This window comes from Homalodisca vitripennis, chromosome 1 (genome assembly GCF_021130785.1).
Source record: "Homalodisca vitripennis isolate AUS2020 chromosome 1, UT_GWSS_2.1, whole genome shotgun sequence".
Taxonomy (NCBI): domain Eukaryota; kingdom Metazoa; phylum Arthropoda; class Insecta; order Hemiptera; family Cicadellidae; genus Homalodisca; species Homalodisca vitripennis.
The window spans coordinates 36,487,828-36,509,467 of record NC_060207.1 but is presented as its reverse complement, the minus strand read 5'-3'; the positions used below and the strand labels follow the sequence as shown (position 1 = coordinate 36,509,467).

Here is a 21,640-nt window from a genome sequence, read left to right as displayed (position 1 = left end):
ATGCATAGAGTGTCATGAATTCCTTAATTCCTACTTTAACTACAGTACCAAAGTGGGCGGAACCCTGAGGATGGAAAGTAAAACCGTGCCCTAGTGAGTTCATGAGGAACATGGAATGTTATTTCCTATACAGGAAGAAAAGACAAGATCTCACTGGTGGGTTAAGATGTGAATTGTTATTTGTGACTCAATCATAACCGAAGTTGTATGTTTCAAGCCATAGCTTCCAGTACACAGTTTAAGCCTCATTGACGCTGTATAGTTTGAGAAGGCAACACAATTTTTGACATTTGCAATTGTTATTTTACAAAAACTATAACTATACCATTACGTTTCGAGAGAGTAAATGACAACTGGCCTGCATCTTGTTCAGATGTAAAACGTTAAGCGTGCATGAGAACTAATAAATCAACAAAATATAGCAATGAGCATGCAAAGTTATAATTAACATAAGAAATTTTGTTCGTCAAAGGATCAAATCAAACATGTACGATAAACATAACATAAAATTCAGATAAAGCAAATATATTACACAATACCAATTCATTGCTTAAACATATGAACAAAACACAGCTGGCAGCACTTCACCTTATAGTCTCCACTTAAGTACATTATGGTGTGTGTGTCGTGTGTTGTTCCATGCTGCTATATTGTGTAATTAACATAGGATTTTCACCTGAAGAAGAAAACTTGTACCAGTTCTCAAAACGTTGTAAACCCTTTGACATATAACATAAACAATTTTTAAAATCCTTCATAGAGCACCAACAAGTTGATACGATATTGTGAACCACTTGAATCCATTCCATAAAAAAAGATAGATAGATGACTCTGCTTGGCTATAATCTTGAATTGTCAAATGGAAGATGCATTAATATTAATAGAGGTTAATTGGTACAACAATGATGATATGTCGATTCTTTCATAGTTGATGTGTTCATATGATCGTAAACTTTCAAACACTTTCAAAATTCACAAATAATAATATGCATGTACCTTGTTCAAATTTAAATATAAGTTAGTTATCTTTGTAAATACACTTAATTTAATATGTAACAGCTGTATAACTTACCTACGAGTACACTTATATTTCGGCTAAGATATTGTATACTTCTTAAAATTTCGACATCAAAAACAAGAGCAAATTAATATTGATGGACATGATCTTAGAATTCTAAAACGAATGTTGTTTTACTTAACGATGCGTAATAACTGAGATACAACATCTCTTATAGAAACTTTGAACTGTCACAATTTTAAAACCACGAAAGCATAAAAGATGCACATAAGTTGTTTAGAATTGCTTGATATTTCAGAAACGTATCATGTGGTAATATAATTGTGATACAAATTTTGAGCAAATACAAACGGCTATTATGAATTATCAGGAAAGATGTGAATTTTTTAATGTTACGAATTTCCACAGAAGATAAACAATGTAAAGAATTCATATTACATTGTTTATCTTCTGTGGAAATTCTTAACATTAAAATATTCACGTCTTTCCTAATATTTCATAATAGGATATTTCATAATAGCCGTTTGTATTTGCTCTATATGTGTGTGTGTGTGTGTGTGTGTGTGTGAAACGTTGATTTAAGTTGTACTATTTTAAAATGCGATGGTTAATTACAAACAAGAGAGGATTAAGAAGACATTATTAAGAGCAACCGTGTGCACTGAACCTGAACCGATGGGCGCTTTTATTAGTTCATCAAATTGCTCATTATTGCTAACCCACTTTCTTCCAAGTTTACCAGCAATAGAAGAAGTTTTCGAAATGTTAAACTTCGGGTTGTGTACAGCCTGTTACCTGTCCAAGATCGATGGTGAGGTTGACTTCATTGTACTTGCTGCCTCTGGATAGCGGGGGGCTCTGCCACCACGTCTCGGTGCCGTCGACAGCATACTCCGGGGGATGTGCCTTGTCCGGTCTAGTGGGGTCGCAATGATCGCACACCTGTCAACAGTCATATCAGTGTTACCAACTGATTGTTTATATAACTATCCAAACCCAATACCTCAGTAAAAAAATCTACAGATAATGTAGCCACATTCTAAGTTAAAATTCAAAACCCGACTGTATTGCTTGTTTTTACTGAAATTCGTAAGGATTAAATGCAACTAAGTATATTAATTACGTATAAGTATTTTAAGTATAAAATGATAGCAAAAACACATTTTAATTGACGAAATGTTTAGCCAATTTTCCGATTTAGGAGGACCATACATATCCTCAAAATACGAAGTTGAACTATTAGTTATGTTGGGTAATAAAACAGTAATACAAAGCAGATTAACGATTAATTTGTTGTCGATATAGGAAAATAAGGTATGGATTTAAGTATCACTGCAATATAAAGCAATAAAGGTGGTATGTAGTTTTATCAGTGATTCTGACTATTTTTCATCCCATAGAAAATACTTCGTGCAACTAAAAATATATGAAAAGAAGACGCTAGATGTTTGAGCTAATAATGACGCCGGCAAAATAGCCGATATAGAAATAGAATTTTTATGAAAATGTGATTTATATAAGTTAGGTTTATATTAGTGCAAAAGAAACGGCTAGGGAGTAGACTCAAGTATAACAACTGTTTTACTTTGAGGATAGCACCAAGTTGATCGACGTTTGCGAAGAAAATTCTTATTCTAAAAGTTTACTCAACATTCCTCCACTGGATCAGGACGCCAGTTTTGGAGAAATTGCTAGTATTATATCGTAGGGCCAACAGATTAATCGCCGTACGGTCAGAAATTAAGACTTTTCTTAGAACAACTGGTGACGACGCCATATAGTATCTTAGCCTCGAAAGTACTTATAATATATAACATATAAAAATCCGGTAAAAGATTAACTCGATACAATTAACCAAATGTACTCGTATTGCTTCAAACAGAAATTTCTCAGATGCGGCTGGAAAGACTCGAACTCTCGACCTTTAGAACCTAAGTTAACGCGTGCAAACTGATTACACTACCATGATAGGCAGTACAAACAGAAATTAGTACAAACGAACGTAATGGAAAGTAGTTAAGCTGATTTAAGAATATTGGATGGGTTAGTATTAACTTGTTTCAGATAAAAAATAAGTAAGTAGTAAAACTTGATCTAGGAAATAAAACTCATAAATGAACTAATTTTTACTTTAATAAAAAAGTGGAATAATTCAAAAAAATGAAATACAATACAAATTTTGCTAGGACCTCTCTTGACAGTGCCAATGAACGGTGATATGAGAGTCTACCATCTTTAAAAAAATATATAATCGCAACCGTCATTGAGTTATTAACAAAAAGTATGTATAAATTAGATTCTTAAAGTACGTCTGATAGTTCTTGTGGATAACTTATAAACAATACATTTACTTGAACAGGGTAAAGTTACTTTAAAATGAACGTTCCTCTGAACTATTTACACAATGTTGTTATCTCAAACAATAATTAATTGATTTATATTTTAAATATGTTCAATTCATTATGGTAACTTATGACAAAACCATTATATCGCTCATATGAAGCTCTACGGTACATGATTCGAACTTGTAGTACATCACCTTCTAAAATGTAGCAGACTAAAACGATTTATTTTCTTACTCCTTAATGAGTACGTGTTTCATATTGTAATTCTTTTGAAGAACCAATGAAAATCTTATTGAAAAATAAAAAGTAACTTAAAGCTGTTATACAACTTAATATAATATAAATATTTTCATACGTTGGCACACTTGAAAAATACCTTAAATGTATTAAGGAATGTTGAGTATTTGTTCAAGAACAAGAAATATTTTGCCAGATTAAACACAGACATACAGTTGGCCTATATTAGTTATATTACAATAAGATTGGATTCAATGATGAACTCATTATCAGTTTCAAGTAGGAAAAGGGACTTATTTGTTTTATTCTTCAACCCCAATTTATGGCAGTATTAAATCAAGTATCATTACACCTCTTTCCCCTTGACTGTTCTAATTTCTACTCTAAAGCTGCCAATATGGGAATCCTAATTAACTGCACATAATAATTGTGTATGCTTCAAGTCAATAATTGCCTCTTACCTGTCCCTGAATCAGAAGATTGTCGTGTTGGTTAAGAAAGTCTGTATTGACGCCGATAAGTTTACAAAAGAGCTCAGGGCCCTCGACCCCCTCACCACAGGTTGCCGTCGCCGTCACGCGGCGCCCCTCCGCCAGATTGAAATAAGGGGGAGTCAAAACCTCGGTACGGCCCTGAGGGGCCCACGCCCACAACACTAGGACTGTGCAATACAGCCCTGTCGGCCTCATCTTTACACGCTCGTGGCCGTTCACTTACTGAGCTGCAAGCCGCTAGCCGCAGTCACTCAGCCACTCGTGCGGTGTCTTCTCTCTCACTCCTCCCCCTCCCAATCCGTTCATGCCTTGTAGAATGTGAAGGGAGGGGTGCAGTTTTGCTCTTTCGTAGAATAAAACAAGCATGAATATTTTAAGACCATTATCTTGGACAAAAGTTTGAAATTCATGTTTTCAGGATTTTGAAAATGCAGAGCCTCTGGACGTCTTTGAGCTTCTTTTAGGGTAATATATCATAAAAGAAAATACTCACATGTATAGCATATAATGGGGAGGGAGGGGGGAGTGAAGCTTTATTCTTTAATATGGCAAATTTGAATGACCATTTTGGGATCTTAACCATGAACAAAATTTTGAAACTAGTTTTGTCAAGAATTCAGGATTTTTAAATTTCAGCAGTTCAAAATGCTGTTCCGAATAATTTTTTAATATGTACTAGGTGAAAATATCTCATAACTTTTACGTTATTTTGCAATAATTAGTAGATACTAATAAATTGCTCTTGAGATTACTTGAAGACTGTGAAAAAATAATGAGAGTCATCCTACAGTATTGGATCAAAATACATTGTATGTTCAAAATTTAGTTTTTTACGATTGGGGGTTTGCAAAGGTAACAAGGTGTTTTTCATGTTTGCCATCATAGGAATATTTACATCACCATTTACATATACCTTTATTGATTGTTATGAAGATAAAACTATTGCTCAAAACACTTTTGTTATTATAAATAAAATTTGACACCAAGAAGTGGGTGAAACGGCTCTTTATAAAAAAACCATTTGAGAAGTTCTTCCATCAACTCTTTTGGAAGAAACCTGAATCAAATATTGTCTTTTAAAGACCTGAAGAGGTATAATCTGATTAAGCACATTTTAAGTTTTGTTACTGGTCCAGAAGTGCCTCAGTATTCAGTTGCTGATTTAAAAATCAGAATAACACCTACTCTGATCTCCAAAATCCAGATACTCAGATCGGTTCTCGACTAGTTGCCTGAGTTTAATATAGTTTATCTCTGCAATTACAATTGGTTGTAATGGAAGGTAAGCTGAAATTCCTGTACACCTTTACAAAATTTATTTTCACTATAAAATAATCACCTTATTAGAGCAGAGATCAACTACAGTAAGATAAATTTATATTACAAGCATTTAGTCTTTTTCATACAAAAAGATGGTATCTGAGTGTATAAGGATAATATCTAGAGCTAGGAGATACATGGGTCTTATGTAGATCAGCCTGTAATCAAATACAAAGATTTGTGTTTGTTGACTTACAATCCAGAGTCCAAAACCAACTTGATTCTGTAATTACTGCCTGAAATAATGATATAGATTTTGAAAATTTAGCAATTGAGGAAGGTTTGTACAGAGAAATTTTATTTTTATGTGATATTGGAGTTTAGTTTTCACATATGATTATATGTGCAAATGGAGTTTTGCCTATCGCCCACTTGACAGCGCTTAAGCATAAACTTCCAGTTCCAACAAAAAGAAGGAGCATACACTTCCTGGGATCTGGAAGCCTCCAGTTTCCAGGGCTAAATGGTCTCTCAAAGCTACAGGCCTCTATGAACCCCTGATGTCTGGACCATTTTCTTTCCAGGATTCTTCAGTTTCTGGAACTATGACATGATTTTTGGAAATCACAAAACTTTGGAACCATTGTGGTTTTCAATGACTTAGCTCCATTGTTTACTAAGATTCTACCATCTTCTAGGTCCAAACTTTGATGACTTCCAATATGGCGGTTTACTGTTTTCTGTATCATAAATCCCATCAGTTCTCTGAACTCACCCAGACTTTGTTTCCATCATATTATGTTCCTTTGCTGATATTAGTTTCTTACCCCCTTTTATTCTAATTTTCCTAATGTGTCCTAAAATATGTTTTAACCCTCCTATTACAATTACTAGTAGTATCAAATTAAAAATGATTTGTGACTGTGCCAAGAATCTTTATTATCCTACTATATTAAAACACTAATCGATTTAAGCCAGGGAAAATTAAAAAAGTGCATCAGCTTTGATACAGTTATATTAAAGACACTACAAAAATGATAACTCCAAAATTGTTTTTCATATGTATACATATAAAACACTATAACATTGTATATTGTGACTGAGAGCTTCATAAAATAAAAATGATGACTGCATGGGTTTAACACTTGTAATAACTTATTTTTTATGAAATTATTAATTGATGGATTATTTTAAGTTTGTAGTTCTTAACTACTCATTCCCACAATTAGACCACAGGATTGTGCTTAGTAAAGTAGATATTTAATTTTAGTTTTTATTCAATAACAAATTTACATAGCTGGATTACACAATATTTTATTTTTCAGACATCCTGAATTTTGATGAACTTTTTTATAAGTACACACCAAACACAACTTCATGATAAATCTTATGCATGTCAATGAAGATTTGAACATTTTTCATAAGCTAGATAACTTGTAACAATGATTAAATGAAGAATAAAATGGCTTTAATTACATACTTTAAAAAATTAAACAATGGCTAATTAATCACACCATTATTTGGATAGGCAATAGCTTAAGATATCATATTTGACAAGTATTTAATTTTTAAAAGGTTGTGTAGTTTGAGCTACACAGAATCCTCTTTGTCAAATGTAATTGCTATTTGGCTCTTGCTGTGTTTTGGAGTGTATTATTTATTCCGCTACTGAACAATTAAGTATGTGAGAGGGAATTTAATAACTACAGCAATAGTGTTATTAACAGATATTACAATGCATTGACAGATTGTAGCTAGAGATAAGATTGTTTGTGATAGACTGTTTTTTGATTGTAGTTGTTACTTCAAACATTAAAATGAGCCATGTAGATCTGCAGTACAACAACACACTCCCCACTTTGCTGCACAGGTACGGAAATGACATCTGTCATTCCATCCACTCAAGATCAGCTGATGCTATGGACCTCAGTCTGATGCTGGTGCTACACCTGTGTATCGTACACGACCTGGAGCTGAAGGGTAGGGACTGTGATGTTCTGAGGCAGTTAATGACACGAGGTGGACCTGTCTTCCTCCAGAGACCTCACAAGAATTTATTCTTTGACAGAACACGCCTTATGGCACGTTTCAACTGGACAAAGAAGCAATACAGTTTGGTGAGAATTGGGTTTGATAAAAATGTACATAAGTGGAATCATGTTGTTAGTCTAATGAAGATTACCAGAGTTTAGTACTTGTGGTGAACTGAGCCATTCAGTTGTATATATATATATATAGAAAAGTATGTAGTCTTGTGTGCTCTGAAGACTTCCAGGTATGCTCATAAATACAATGCTTGTGTTAACTCTTTAATTGTCAGTGTTAGATATCAGTTATGAATTTGAATGGGAGTATTAGTTAAATGGTTACACAATACTTTTACAATTCAAAGTTATGCTAATATTACAAAAACATAATATTATGCATTCATTTTGGTGTTTCGGTCCTTTTTTTGAACTCTTCTATGTAATTAATTGAACCAAATAGAAACCTGTCTGAAGGGAAATAATAATAGAGGTCTTCAAGGGTATCCATTAACACGTTTAATGCAAGCTTCAACAATTTTTATGAATGTTGTAATAATTTTTATTTGATAATTATAGAAAAAATAATTATTGTGTCATAGCATTTGAAATCTATTGGGGAAATATATATTTCCTTAAAATTATTTTCATGTACTTACACATTTAATAGTCACTATAAAACAAGGTAGAAGTACTTCTACCACATGCGTACGCTATAGCATGTGTTGAGTAACAAACTATGCTGATGCTACATGCAAAATTTCAAGTCTTTAGCTACATGTCTTACTATGTCCATGTTAAATTCTCATATGATTGTACTCAGTTTGTTACAAATGTATTTTTTCTGTGCTTTTTTTTCTTGCCACGGTTACCTATAAGACCACTTTAAAATGGTTACTAATCACATGGAGAGACATGCAACACTATCAAACTTAATGTTGCCTATATAGAAATGAAGCTTTATGCAAAACTGCAAGTCTAAGATTAAGTTCATTCTCGAGATAATTTTATATTTTATTATTATACTTAATAATATATTTTATAATTAATTCTCTCGGGGAAATAGTTATTTTTCAGATTTTTAACCAATTTTTTGAGAATGTGTAAATGCATTTCATAATTTAATACCCAATTTTTATCTTAAGACATTAAAATGTGTAAGTCCCACCAAGTTTACAGATATGAAATTTCATATTTATTCACAATATTAAAATTAATTTTTGGTTGATATCCTTATTAGCAGTTTTCTTAGTTGTTGGAAAAATTTGGGCCAGTTGTTTCTTCTTTCCCATCCCTCTCAGAAATTTTTATAATAACTATTTAAGGGGTTTTGGCCTAACAATTTTCTATAAATTACTTATTGTGAACACATTTTAAAATATATATCAGTTATAGGACTGAAACACTACAGAGTTTATATTGTAATAATCAAGTGAACGATACAAAATATATGTATGAATTGTATTTTTTTGTTGCTGTTGCCATTCAACTCATACACAATACCAACTTCAAATCAAAATGTACGCAAAGTTTTAATCTAATAATTTCAACCCAAGATTATTAAATTTTTGATTCTTCCAGGCTACAAAAGTACAATGCTTAAACTTAATAAGTCTTTTATTTATTTAAAATGTCTTATTTCTTCAGGCAAAGTTAGGGCTTAGAAGCCCTCTCTGACACTAACCAATGGCTTAAATGTTATTTCTGAACCACCACTGATGGCCAGGCAGGTTGCAAGGATTGCTCAGTGGTCACCCATACAAGCAGCTATGCTCAACGTTGCTTGATTCGGCTATCTTGCGCTGTACCCGCTACAATGTGCTATTGGCATATACTTACTCCTTTTAATATTCACCAAATTCCCACATGTGGGATGGAGCCTACTTAACTCCATATAGCTTCTGAAGAGTGGTATCCCATTCCACCTACTGTGGAACAGGCATATGACTACTTCAGAAACCCCTACTCATTGATTCTCCAGAACTGCCAAGAGCAGCCCAAAAACTTATGCTCTGCATTATGAATAAGTAAGGTATCATATACCAAATGGTTTTACACAATGTAAAACCATTGTTATTAGCCTTTACAGTCTAACTTTACGATAAAGCCAGTCTCTATATTACTCATTTTTTGATACTTTAATTCAATCACTCAATTTGGAAACTCAGGTCATTATGTGAACATCAATAATGAATGAGTCTTGTAAACCATAATTGGCTAATGTGTTCCCTCATTGCAGTTCATGTATTGCTTGAAACCTTTTTGTTTCATGATCCATCAGATAAAGCCATGTGTGTGTCACTTACAGTACCATCACACTTAATGTGGTCGTCATAGTTCTGAAGCAACTTGCATAATCATACAGCAGTCTCTTTGCAGGACACATCTCACAGCACTGACGATCTAATTATCTACCTGTTTTATACTTGTTACATATGTTAAACATGTTATTACAGTATTAGAAAGCAATTGGTTCAAAAGTGTACCAATCATAATTATGACTCAATGCTCGTAACACAGAGACATATTGAGACCATTGGGATGTGAAATTAGTAATTGTACATTACTTCAAAACCATATAACTAATATATGTTTTGGTACACTAATTATTCTGCAGGCATTCATTGCCTTGGTTAGACTCAACCATGTATGATCTTTCTAAGTAACTCACAGTTGTAATGAAACAAGAACCTGCATTTGATAAGGAATACAGGAATACAAACATAACCAGGAATTTGAAATGAAGCATATAAGCCTCATAGTCTGTCAGGCACCAAATCAACGACGTTAAAGCCAGAGATGTCTATATCTTCCAGCATAAACATTATAGTACATAATGCTCTCATCAAATTTCTAACTGTAATTATCATTGATAAACTTTAAAATAATTAAATATAGATTTTCAAAAGTTAATAATATTTAGTTTTTCACTTTAAATAATTATGGACATCCTTACAACTTTGTATAAAAAGTTTTACAGATGTACTTACAAAATTTCCATGACAACAAAAGTCCTATATAAGCGAAGGTTATATTTTTTTCTTTATTATTGTTACACTTGATTTTCTTATTATTTACCTGGTTATTATTGAGGTAAATTAACTTCCTTGACATAATCACAATTCACAGTGTATTTTCAACAGCATTGCAAGACACTGTAAATTGCAAAATGTATGTCCATTATTTTTCCCAACAAAGTTAAAACATTTTTCACTGACTCTGATCAAGTTAGTATTCGACAATTTCTCAACATTTGAGGGCAGTTTTTAATTTTGCTCATTTTACATGACACACATTTGGTAAGGTTTTGTATACAAAATCAGCCTATTGCAATCGCCCTAATGGTAGCACGTAATGAAAATTCTGCATAACTCCACCGAACATGACTCCCAGAGACCAAATTAACCCCCATTCTAAATGTTTTATATATCTTGTAGCAATGATATCTGCCCCAAAAAAGCTGAAACTTGGTAGAAAATTTGATCTTATAAATTTCTTGGTCAAGTTTGTTGGCCAACATGGTACGCCATTCCATTTCAAAAAGGCTGCTTTTTAAACTTAAAAAAATTCACAACTCTTCATGAACCTAGAGAAATAAAAGAGTTCTGGAATGTGAAGGAGGCAGGATTTTTCTGAATCTGATCTCTTTTCCAGATGAATAAATAACCTAATACATAACTACAATCTAGGTTAAAGTAAACAAATCATACCTGAGCATTGTGACACACATAAATCATGAACAACAGCAATGTTGTGTGTTTACTCCACGCCACTAACTCTGAAACAAGCAATTAATAAAAATTAAACACTTATTATTAAAACTGAACTACAGATTACAGGTCACAATAAGTACTTGCCTGTCAACCAAGTAGAACTGACCAGAGACCAACAGTAAAATGAGATCAGATCGCAGGTCTTGAAACTTAGTGTTACTGATTGTATTGTATCACTAAACAATGGCAAATGTCCAGAAAAATCCTGATTCCTTCACAAACCTTTCATCGTTAAAAACAAAGAATTGATTCTCGGTTCTGGAATGCTTACAATATTTCCTAAACTATTTGTTATAAACATTTTTCTTCTATCCAACCAGTTTTAATGATACTGGGTACTTGGAAATCTCATGAGAATATATTAATAATATTTCAGCAGTCACAAAATCTACCTACTTCTTCTGACTCAGTAAGAGGGACTATTATGTAATAATAAGTTCTTTAACTAAATTTGTAAAATACCAAACTGTCTCATAATAACATAAGTGAACATTTCATAGTTAAATGTGTCATAAAATTTGAAGAATTTGTTTGATCAGTCATGATGCCTACAGCCTACCAAATGTTAGTTATTAGTTTGTTATTTCAATAATTTCTTACGTTTTTGAAGAAAAAGATTATCATTTAGGGATTATATTTCTTATAACATTTTCTAAGTATACTGTACGCATTTATATATGTCTTGCTTTAAATAAAATAAAATCAAATTTGCTTGTAAATTCGTTACATTCTGTCTCAACTAAACTGTCAAGCTATGAGATCGCATATTAATTTATGTAAGAATTTTGGAAGCTTTGAGATAGGAAGGATCAGCAACAGAAAAAGCCCAATGCAGCATAATATTTAAACTGTAATGTCAAAGTCCTGTGCCTGGACCTATGGGGACAAGTACGAGTACATATATGGATTACCAATTTTATTGTACATGGTGGTTATAGAATTATGATTTATTGACATAAAGAAAACAACTTTAAATGTTGAAATCACTCATTTATTAAACTTTTGATAGTGTTCTAAACCAAGAATTACAAATTGAAATTTACTAATTTGTTGCGACATATTCAATTAAAATGAGACAAATGAACATGCCACACCAATTTAAATATATTGGTTTTTGTAACAATGACACATGTTGCGTTAGTAATAAACAATCAATAAAAACACCAATAATAAACAGCTGTAAATTGTACTAATAACAAACAGCTAGAAGCACTTTTTGTTTTGGAAAAATGTTCTTAAGCTATTAAAGGCTACCAAAGCATCACTAAGCTATGCACTGAGAACACCCAATACCATGCTGTACCTATCTCTATCCAATAAAGCCAATGATATGTAACTACAAAAATCCAGTAATCAGTACTTTTACCTTAACAATAATATTGTTGTAGGCATTAATTACAGGAAAATGGAGTCTCAGTTTTTCAATACTGTGGTTTTGATTTAGCACCTTAAATATCAAAATAATATTAAGTGGATTATTAAAAGATATAATGTATTTTTTTCGGTCAATTATAAAAAATAAAACTTATTTTTTATAATACATTGTTTTTATATCAAATTAAAACATAATCTTACTCACAAATGAGAATATTTGTTTAACAAAGTAAACTTTTCCTTTAGTTCTTTTAAAACTTTCATATCATAATATTATCAAATAAAATGAATGTCATGTATAAGTTATACCCTTATAAATAATAAAGCATGTTGAGTAGGATCAAAAGTATGTTAACAAGGAAAATTCAAATGATTTAACCATATGTTTACTGTAATTAAATAATTTGATTTGTTATTATTAAATTAAAATCTTAATAGTTTCTATTTTTCCAAACAATGTTTTTATTACAGCACAATTTTACACTTCATAAGAAAATTCATCTAGGATTTTATAAGACATTATTATGACCAACAAAATATTAGGATTGATTGTGAAAAATAAGCAAATTGCTTTCTCACTTTATATGATTAATAATTAAACTCATGTACTGTAACAATTGAAAACATATGTTAATTAAAAAAAATACAAATTTTCAATTTCACAACAAAATCTTCTTGGAAAGTAAACTAACTTTGCATTAATTTATGTGAATAACTGAAAAATTATGTGTGATTTAATTAATATTTGAGTAGAAGACTGATGAGCACCAATTAAATGACTTTTCAGGATTTGGAAGGTTTTATCAAGATTGTTTACAATTAAACTACTACTAATAATAATTGCAATCCAATTTCTTATTCTGACCTAATACACATACTGTACTTATGTAATAAAATACTGTATATAAATAGAGACTTTGTTAAATCATGTAAAGTTTAATTAAAATTAAACAAACAGAATTCGTCCAATATATTTCCTGAAGAATGTATTCTTACATACCAAATTTTATTTCATATCATTGACAATAGATTTGTGTGAATGGGTTGAACAATCGCCCAAATTGATTGTTTTAAAAATATATTACCAATATATGTAATGGTTGAGACCAACAAGTACTTTTTTACTTCAGTAATTTGTGATACATACTTGAATGTATAACTATGAATATATTATTGCTCAGAATTCAACAAGGATTTGGGAGAGCGTTCAGGTTAATATAGTCATGTTAGTATGATAATACATTTTACCATACTATAATAAAACCTTATATGTAAAATATATTTAATATATCATGTTTATAACATGTTCATATAATATTTTCTATTGAATTTGAACAATTTTCAAATTTGGTGTAGTAAGATGTAGAATAATTTATGATTTAAAACTACTTATAAAAAATGTAACACTTAAACAGTTAAAATAAAAATAGCTAGTATTTTATAATAGGTTATATTTTTAATAGTAAAAAATAAATACAAATCATTTATCTCTTTTACACTCTTTTCAAAAATGATAGACTAAAGCATTAACTAATGTTACAAGAAGCTTACTGGTTGCATTAAAAGTAACAAAATTAGAAGTGATAGCATAGTTTAATGCATGTTAATCTATAAGGCAGTAAAAAATACAATATAACATAATCATCTGATATTGAGCAAGTAAATATGTATTCTATATTTACACTTTTGCCATAAATGAGTTTTAATTAATTTTAATCAATACATTTGGATTCTATATAAGCACAAAATTGTTGATTATCATGAAATTGTAATTCTTAATAAAAAATTAAAGTGAACTATTATACATTAATGTGTTTATTTGTAAACAGCTGTATCTAACATGTAAATACCAAGTTGTGATATAAATTTGAACATTAAGGGAATTTAAAATATTATCTACAGAGAAATATTTATAAGTCTGAAAATACTCTCTACGTTTCCTATATAAACAATGTTATACTGATTTCAGAGATGACTAAGATCCTCTATATCGTTGTATTTTGAACAGCGTATGTTGATTGTACAAAACCGAGTGTAAATTATTATAAAAGTTTTAAAATTTTGCTTTTGAAACGCTAATATTATTTCTACAAAGCAGAGAAAGATTTTAGAGGAAGCCAATTTCAAGTTAAATACTTTCTAAGCACAAACAACTATACAAATGAAACATGTCTTCTATAAATCTACTGTTATCATCATCTTAAATGCAAGGCAATGGTTGTATTGCTCAAACGAAAATATCTCAACGCATGTTGTTACCATAATGGTAATACCTTAAGGTTTGGTCGGGACAATTACATAGTTGGCTGTAGGCACAAAAGTCTATTCATTGCTTATTATTAATGTATGTCAGATTGTAGAAAAACTGTGTTTAAATCTAATAGATAAGTTCTATGTTTAAATACTCCATAATATACTTTTAGTAAAATAAGTTAATTTATTAACTTCAATTTTAACAGTTAAAACTAGAATGCAGCTTGTGATATCATTATTGATTAACACTAGAAACCAAAATTAAAAATTCAAGAAATAAATGTACCAGTGAGCAATTTTTGGGTGTTTTGAAATATTATGACTAAAGCAAGAATTGTGTCTCGCTTGCACTGAAATTGGCAGCAGAGTCATTTTGTCCTGCCTTTTAAAAGTATAAAAATTTATCTTTGGCACTTTATTTAAACTCAACTAAAAGTACTGTTAACAAATAATTGAAAGAAAAGATTATTAATTAGTTTTATATTTAAGTCGACCATACATTGTACAACTAAAATGAGTTGTTTACCACAGTCACCATTCAAACAATGTGAAACCAGTCAACAAGGGTATGTATATTGTGTAAGTAAAGTAGCACATAGAGTGTTTTCTCCACTTTACTGAAAGATATCAAATACCTTTTACATCAGAGTGCTATTTGTTCGGAATTTTTGTTTCTAATGCTCGCCTAATACACCACTCAACTTATCCTATTCTATTGAGTGTTTTAATGGAAGAGTTATTTTAAAGTACAAAAGCAGGAGTGTAGTCCAGGAGGGTTAAGAGTGTTACAATCCGTTCTACCTCACAAAAGATCACACAACAATCATGATAGAAGAGAAAAAATATATTGGAAATAATTTTACCAAGCTTTAGTAATCTAACATGAACTGATTGATTAATTTATATTTGACATAACTCACAATCATACACTTTTATGGCATTGCTCTATTGTTTATCAGCTGTAAAACTCCAGATTGGCACATTTGCCCGAAATAATTTAGAAATTACTTTTTAAAAATCTGAGTACACCACTTTAATTTAAGGTTTTAAGATTTAAGGAATAATATAATACCTGTGGTATTCAATCTAAATATTTGAAAATTTAACCAAAATAAACCGAGCGTATTAAGAAGATAATTTGAAAACTTTTATTTAATTGTTTTGATCAGAGAAAAATTATATTGGTTTTGATGCAACTGAATAAATACAGCCAACACTTTCAGAACTACTTTACAGAAATAGTTCACACTTGTAACAAAGAACTTGGTAAGTATAGAGTTTAAAGACACCTAAACAAACAATCTAAAACCATCTTAAAAATATACCTGACTACGTAAACTGTCATTATAACCACGAATTATGAATTTTAGTTAGGAATTAACTACTGACAAATTATTAATAATAACAAGCCAAATTTGACCGAATACTACTTAAAATAAAAAAAATGGGAATAGGGTTCTCGGTGGGTGATACAAGATAGGGGAAGTCCACGGATATCAGGGTGACCAACATGAAAGGACTGCCACCACAGAAAAATATATTAATAGAAACTCACATAACCTGCTGTCAGACTTACCCCACGGCTGACCGTCCTACCCAAGACCAACCTGTCCACCCAAGGTTCTTTATTTTCTGTCATAACTTGCTTATTTCATGTTTCCTCACCCTAAATGTTCCCTTTCTACATTAGTATGCATTAGATATAAGAGGAGTTCAGAACAATTATTAGAACAAATATTGGGTGTCCTTAAACTATATAATTACCAAGAATTTAATGTCCTTAATTTTTTTAATTACAGAAAAAACAACACTTGCTCAAACTGGGTCACTTATAAAAATTTAGGAATCTCTTAAACAGTTGTTTCTGGTTATATTATTCATTACTTATGATATAATCTTTTACCATGTTGACTGCGACAGACGTCTTATGGCACAGTAATCAGATAGAGAGTACGAATGATAGAACCGCAGTGAAGATGTTAATAAATAACAGCCACTATTTGTGATAAACAATTCATTTCATATAGGTTTTTTTACTTTTGGTATAACACAATACACTGTCATATCCTCTGTGTAAGAGTACACTATATTTAAACAATCTGAAAGAAATTTTTACATTGGTGCTAGATTTTCAATGAGGAAACATTTTATTTATTAATTGGCTATTAATTTTCTAATTAACAGTTAAAAATTTGTTTTGACAGTTCCATAAACTACAGAGAAAGAGCCACAAGCTTTTCTACAAAATAATTCTTTTAATCAGTATAGACAACATAATTACAGTCTTACAAGCTTAGAGTTGCAGCTCAGTATTACTCAATTAAATATTATCATACAGTTCTTACACCTCCAGGGCATTCCAATCAGATAAGATAAGTTACTATTTTTCTCCGCTTTTTGCTGATACCAATTATGTTAGAAAGTAGGATTTTAACATTTAAGTGTTCAAAATGCAATACTTTTTAAAGTAAGTAACTTCATTTGGACCAGCACATCTTTATTTGAAAATGTTTTAGAAACATGAGTGATTACAATTTTTTTTAATCTTCAAAATGTATGTGAAATTTTAGCAGTAAAATATTAGATTAAGGAGCTTTTACACTCCAGTTTGCTGTATCTTGAAACCTAATATCCTCATTCATGCCTGTGGACTCAAGGAGTAGGTATAATTATGATTTTGTAACTGTATTGAATTTTTTCAGATATAAACTGTCAAATTTAAAAGAAAAAACCAAATTAACTTTCTAAGTACAATACATTGCAATATTTGGATATTGAAAACCTCTCTTAAATAAAAACATAATTTAGTACACTATAAATGAACAAGAGAATTCAAAATTTTATCCAATTGATTAATTTAGATAAACTGATATCACTGGATCCCTCAAATTTTTCAAATCTATTACTACGATGAATACTTTTAATATGTAATATTTGTAATAAGAGGTACTATTTTATATTGTCTCAAACACTAAGTGCATTTAACATTAACTTGGAATACAGATCTTGGAATAATAAAGTCAAATATAAGCAAAAATGTTATTTTATAAAAGTTGCCTAGAATAAAATAGCAAAACAGGCAAATTTCTATACAATGGGTTCACACTTAAAATGCAAAACAACATTTTCGATATATACATAATATCTAACAGATACAATAATCAATTATCAATCAATAAATATCTAATACCACTTTTATTACATATTTACAAACACTAACAATTTAAAACCTCAGCTAACTGTACAAAACATGACATAAAACAGGCGGAAAAAAGTTACAATAATGCAGCTTGTAAACGCTATATTGTATAAATAACAATAGATCTAATTACTCAACAACTCTTTCTTTTTGTCTAATCAGAGAGGTAAATTTAACACCATATAAGCAATAACTAATTGTAAACCAACTTTAACAAATAATAACAAAATTGTAATTGAAATAGTTCTCTAGTATGAAAGTTAAGATGCTCCTTTAAGAAAGTTTCATGCCCTACATGTAATTTAGTTTCTTCTTTTTCTTTTTGGGATTTCCAAAGTTTGATTTTTTGTCAAAATTGAGTCTACATGGATGTGAACTGGACTTATACTATTCATTAGACAAGTAAATAATTTTTTTTTACATTTCCTCCTAAACCTCTATGGTAAATTCCATACTAATTTTAATCCTTTGCACTCCCCGTCCGCATGACAGTACTTGTGATTTGCACTCCTCTGGCCACCTCTTATGGACAGTGACATTTAACTATATTACATTTTTTGTAAATAATTCTGTTATATATATATATATAATGTTCTGCCATATCTTGGCTGATTCTAAACTATATAATCAACAAGATTATACAATTTTTGGGGGGAAATGTTATTTATCTGTTTCTTAAAATACAAAATAAAATTCCCTTTCTATTGATGACTAGACTATAATAGATGAATAAAATATTTTTTAAATAGTTTTATTAATTTTTATGCCACTTATTTAATGTAAAACAGCAGTAATAAATATGAAATAATATTTTTGAAGTCTGTTTTGTAAGATGATTGCCCGCTGAAACTCAGCTGGCAATTATCAGCTGGGTGACTCATGACTATTTAAACAAACCCAAACAATTACCTTCCAGTGAGTTATCGTTGTTGTGACAACCAATGAGATTCTTGTTTTTGCTTGTATGTTATTTTCGTTCAGATATTTTGTCACAGTTTGATGACGTAGTTCTAAATAATTTAAGGTTTCCATGTTTTCTTCTGTGGGTCGTCCCCCCATGGTTGGCATGTCATGGTAATAGCAAGGAAAAATAGTTTACATAGCCATATGACACTGTGCAAAGTTTATAGATGTTATCTGCTATGGTTTGTAAAATATTAAGCCGTACCCAGACTTTTTAAACACCTATATATACACTATACATAATAAATATTAGTAAATTATACATTAGTAAATCGTGAGAAATTCAGAAATAATTTTAGTTTTGTGAACTAATCTCTACATTAAATCAATATCTCCATATGATATACATTTTCAGATTGATTATTTTTATTTTTAAAATTCATTTCTACATAGCTATGTTGGAAAGTAGAGCAGAAATTTTATAAAGCAAAATTGATAGTTATTTTATTAAAATGATAAGAGACAAACTGAATTAATTGTCACTGAATGTTTGAAATGTTCTAAGTTGGTAAAAGTCGAAACAACGCATTACAAACCAATACTGACTTAAAAATTGTTTGAACATTTTGGCAATTCTTTAATTATTTAGTACTTTTTATAAATAACATTAAAATTTGCCTTAAAATTAACTACTTATATCTGTGGATTTGCTTGTAGTAATTTTGCTTTTTACCTTTAAAGAAATACATCTAAGACTTTGATTTTTAAATCCATGCAAAATATATTAAATAATTAATAAGAGAAAAATGAAAGCAACGCTTTAGCATAAAACGATCATTTAAAATTGTCCTTTTAAAATGCCCCTTTAAAATCACCTGTTGTGATTGTGAATAACATGTCAGAGTGGAACAGACATCTGGCACCATCTATATTCAGTGTAGTAGAGAACATGACCTTGGGCCATAAGAAGTGGACTGAGGAGTGTACAGACACAGCTGCGCCGAGAATTCACAGAGTGCAACAGGTAAAGCACCATGTCCACCTCTTAGGGACTGAGGAGTGCAAAGGGTGAAATGATAATTTTACCTTATTATTATAAATGTATAAGCACAAGAAAAATACATTTTAGTTACATTTTATTTGCCACATTGGCCTTTATAACACTTTAATTAATACTTTCAAATCTTAAAAATGAATTTAAAGCTTCTAAACATGGTCACAATCAGCTGCTCGAAGTAAAAAGATTATCACAAAACTTTTATTTAATCTAAAAGATGTGGAAACGTTATTATATTCATTTTAAAGTCCCTATAGCTGCTTCACTAATCACTTTTAGGCTTGGATATCAGGATAAAAACAAAAAAACCTTAACCACATCAACCAATTACAGTATACACGTTATTTGTGCAAAATTTTTGAATGTATATTAAAGTTTGAGCCTTGACTGGAGATAGTAAGACTAGTTTATGACATTAATACCTTACAATATTCAAACACAATATTCACAGTATTCCATCATAGCTATCAAGATTATAATTTTTATTTTATGTAATTCAGATTTATTTGTGAATTTATGACGTTGTATTTTTCAATGTAACTTTCTTTTTGTCAGGAGGAGGTTGTCTCATTACCCAAAGTAACTCGATTAAAAAACTGCAATCAGATCATTGTAGAACCATGAAGACTACTGTCTGTAGTAATTGTAAAAGAAACAAGAATATATCTTTAATTCACAAAGTGAAAAATTGATATAATTTATATTTCATTTACATGTTTTAGTATCCAGGTTCTTAATCCATCCTGAATGAATTAAATAGAACTTCATTTAACTGCTTGCTGTCAATATCAATATCAATATGGATATAATTTACTTCTCTGATTCTCACTGTCAACTTACACTATAATATAGTTAGGTAAATGTTAAGTTTTAAATTACTCTAATTAAAGCTAGGATTAGTTGTTTTCTTTTTCTTTTTTTACATAATGGAGCATTTTTCCCGTATTTTTTTGGTGCCTTTTAGTTGTGACTTCTTTTCAAGTTGGAGTGATATATTTCTATTCTTTTCGAGGTTGAGTAACTCCTGGAAGAGTTCCTTGACATTGTGGTTGGTCTTAGCCGAGGTCTCCATGAAGTGACAGCCCCATCGCGCTGACTCAGCCTCTCCCTCGGACGCTGCCACCTCGCGGTTTTCATTTTCATCACACTTGTTTCCAACAAGCATCACAGGAATTGATTGTAGCTCGTTCGGCCCCTTGGTTTCTCTGATTACCTTAAAACACAAATAATGTCTCAAAACTTGTTGTGTGGTGTAACAACAAAACTGATAAAATAATTTCCTGAATAGTGAGGCGTTTTTACAACAAATAAGCTTCAGAGAAAAATAATTGAAAATTATTATTTATTAAAACAAAATTATAACCTAAAATTGTTATTTCTCACTTTTAATATCTTTTCTTACATACCATAAACATTAAACAGTGACGCACAAAGCTTTTCCAAAGTGTAACTAAATTAAATTTGCTTTACTTACATTGGTTTATAACTGTTTTAACAATAAGAAGATAAAAATAGTTATATACTTTAAAAACTATAATATTATTAGTTCAATAAACTATAAAAAACAATATATAATAATGTTGTTTATACTTTCATTCACTTTTTTACAGTCTAGTTAGAACCAAAAGGGCTAAGTGTTTGTACTGCTTAGAAAATAAATCTGACAAAGCAGCAGCAGTCTGTATTCCAAGTCTCCTAAATAA

General features: G+C 30.6%; 3 protein-coding genes across 5 annotated transcripts in view; 1 reads left to right on the top strand and 2 right to left on the bottom strand.

Moving 5' to 3' along the window:
* The window catches only part of LOC124359818 (laminin subunit alpha), a 139,550-nt gene extending 135,205 nt beyond the window's left edge, over positions 1-4,345 (bottom strand). Inside the window, exons 1-2 of the mRNA XM_046812876.1 lie at positions 4,062-4,345; positions 1,814-1,960 (exon numbers count right to left, since the gene is read on the bottom strand). Coding sequence (XP_046668832.1) covers positions 1,814-1,960; positions 4,062-4,289 — 375 coding nt within the window. The 5' untranslated portion in view covers positions 4,290-4,345. The remainder of the gene's footprint in view (positions 1-1,813; positions 1,961-4,061) is intronic.
* A 2,595-nt stretch (positions 4,346-6,940) lies between these two features.
* LOC124359834 lies at positions 6,941-21,085 on the top strand. 2 transcript variants are annotated; one of them, XR_006922191.1, is made up of 2 exons: positions 6,941-7,629; positions 20,950-21,076. XR_006922191.1 is itself a non-coding variant. In XM_046812913.1 (2 exons), exons 1-2 carry the CDS (start codon positions 7,172-7,174, stop codon positions 20,956-20,958), a joined length of 309 nt encoding a protein of 102 aa, XP_046668869.1. In that variant the 5' UTR covers positions 7,086-7,171; the 3' UTR covers positions 20,959-21,085. The 2 variants fall into 2 exon arrangements, 1 of the variants encoding a protein (XP_046668869.1); XM_046812913.1 differs by having other exon boundaries at positions 7,086-7,471; positions 20,950-21,085.
* The window catches only part of LOC124359824 (GTP-binding protein Di-Ras2), a 66,881-nt gene continuing 60,719 nt past the window's right edge, over positions 15,479-21,640 (bottom strand). For both annotated transcript variants that reach the window (XM_046812899.1, XM_046812890.1), the window contains exon 4: positions 15,479-21,150. In XM_046812899.1, the coding sequence (XP_046668855.1) occupies positions 20,857-21,150 (294 nt within the window). In that variant the 3' untranslated portion in view covers positions 15,479-20,856. The remainder of the gene's footprint in view (positions 21,151-21,640) is intronic.

Excerpts from the sequence above, each read along its gene's own strand:
- LOC124359834 (XM_046812913.1), top strand. The coding sequence starts at position 7,172 with ATGAGCCATGTAGATCTGCAGTACAACAACACACTCCCCACTTTGCTG.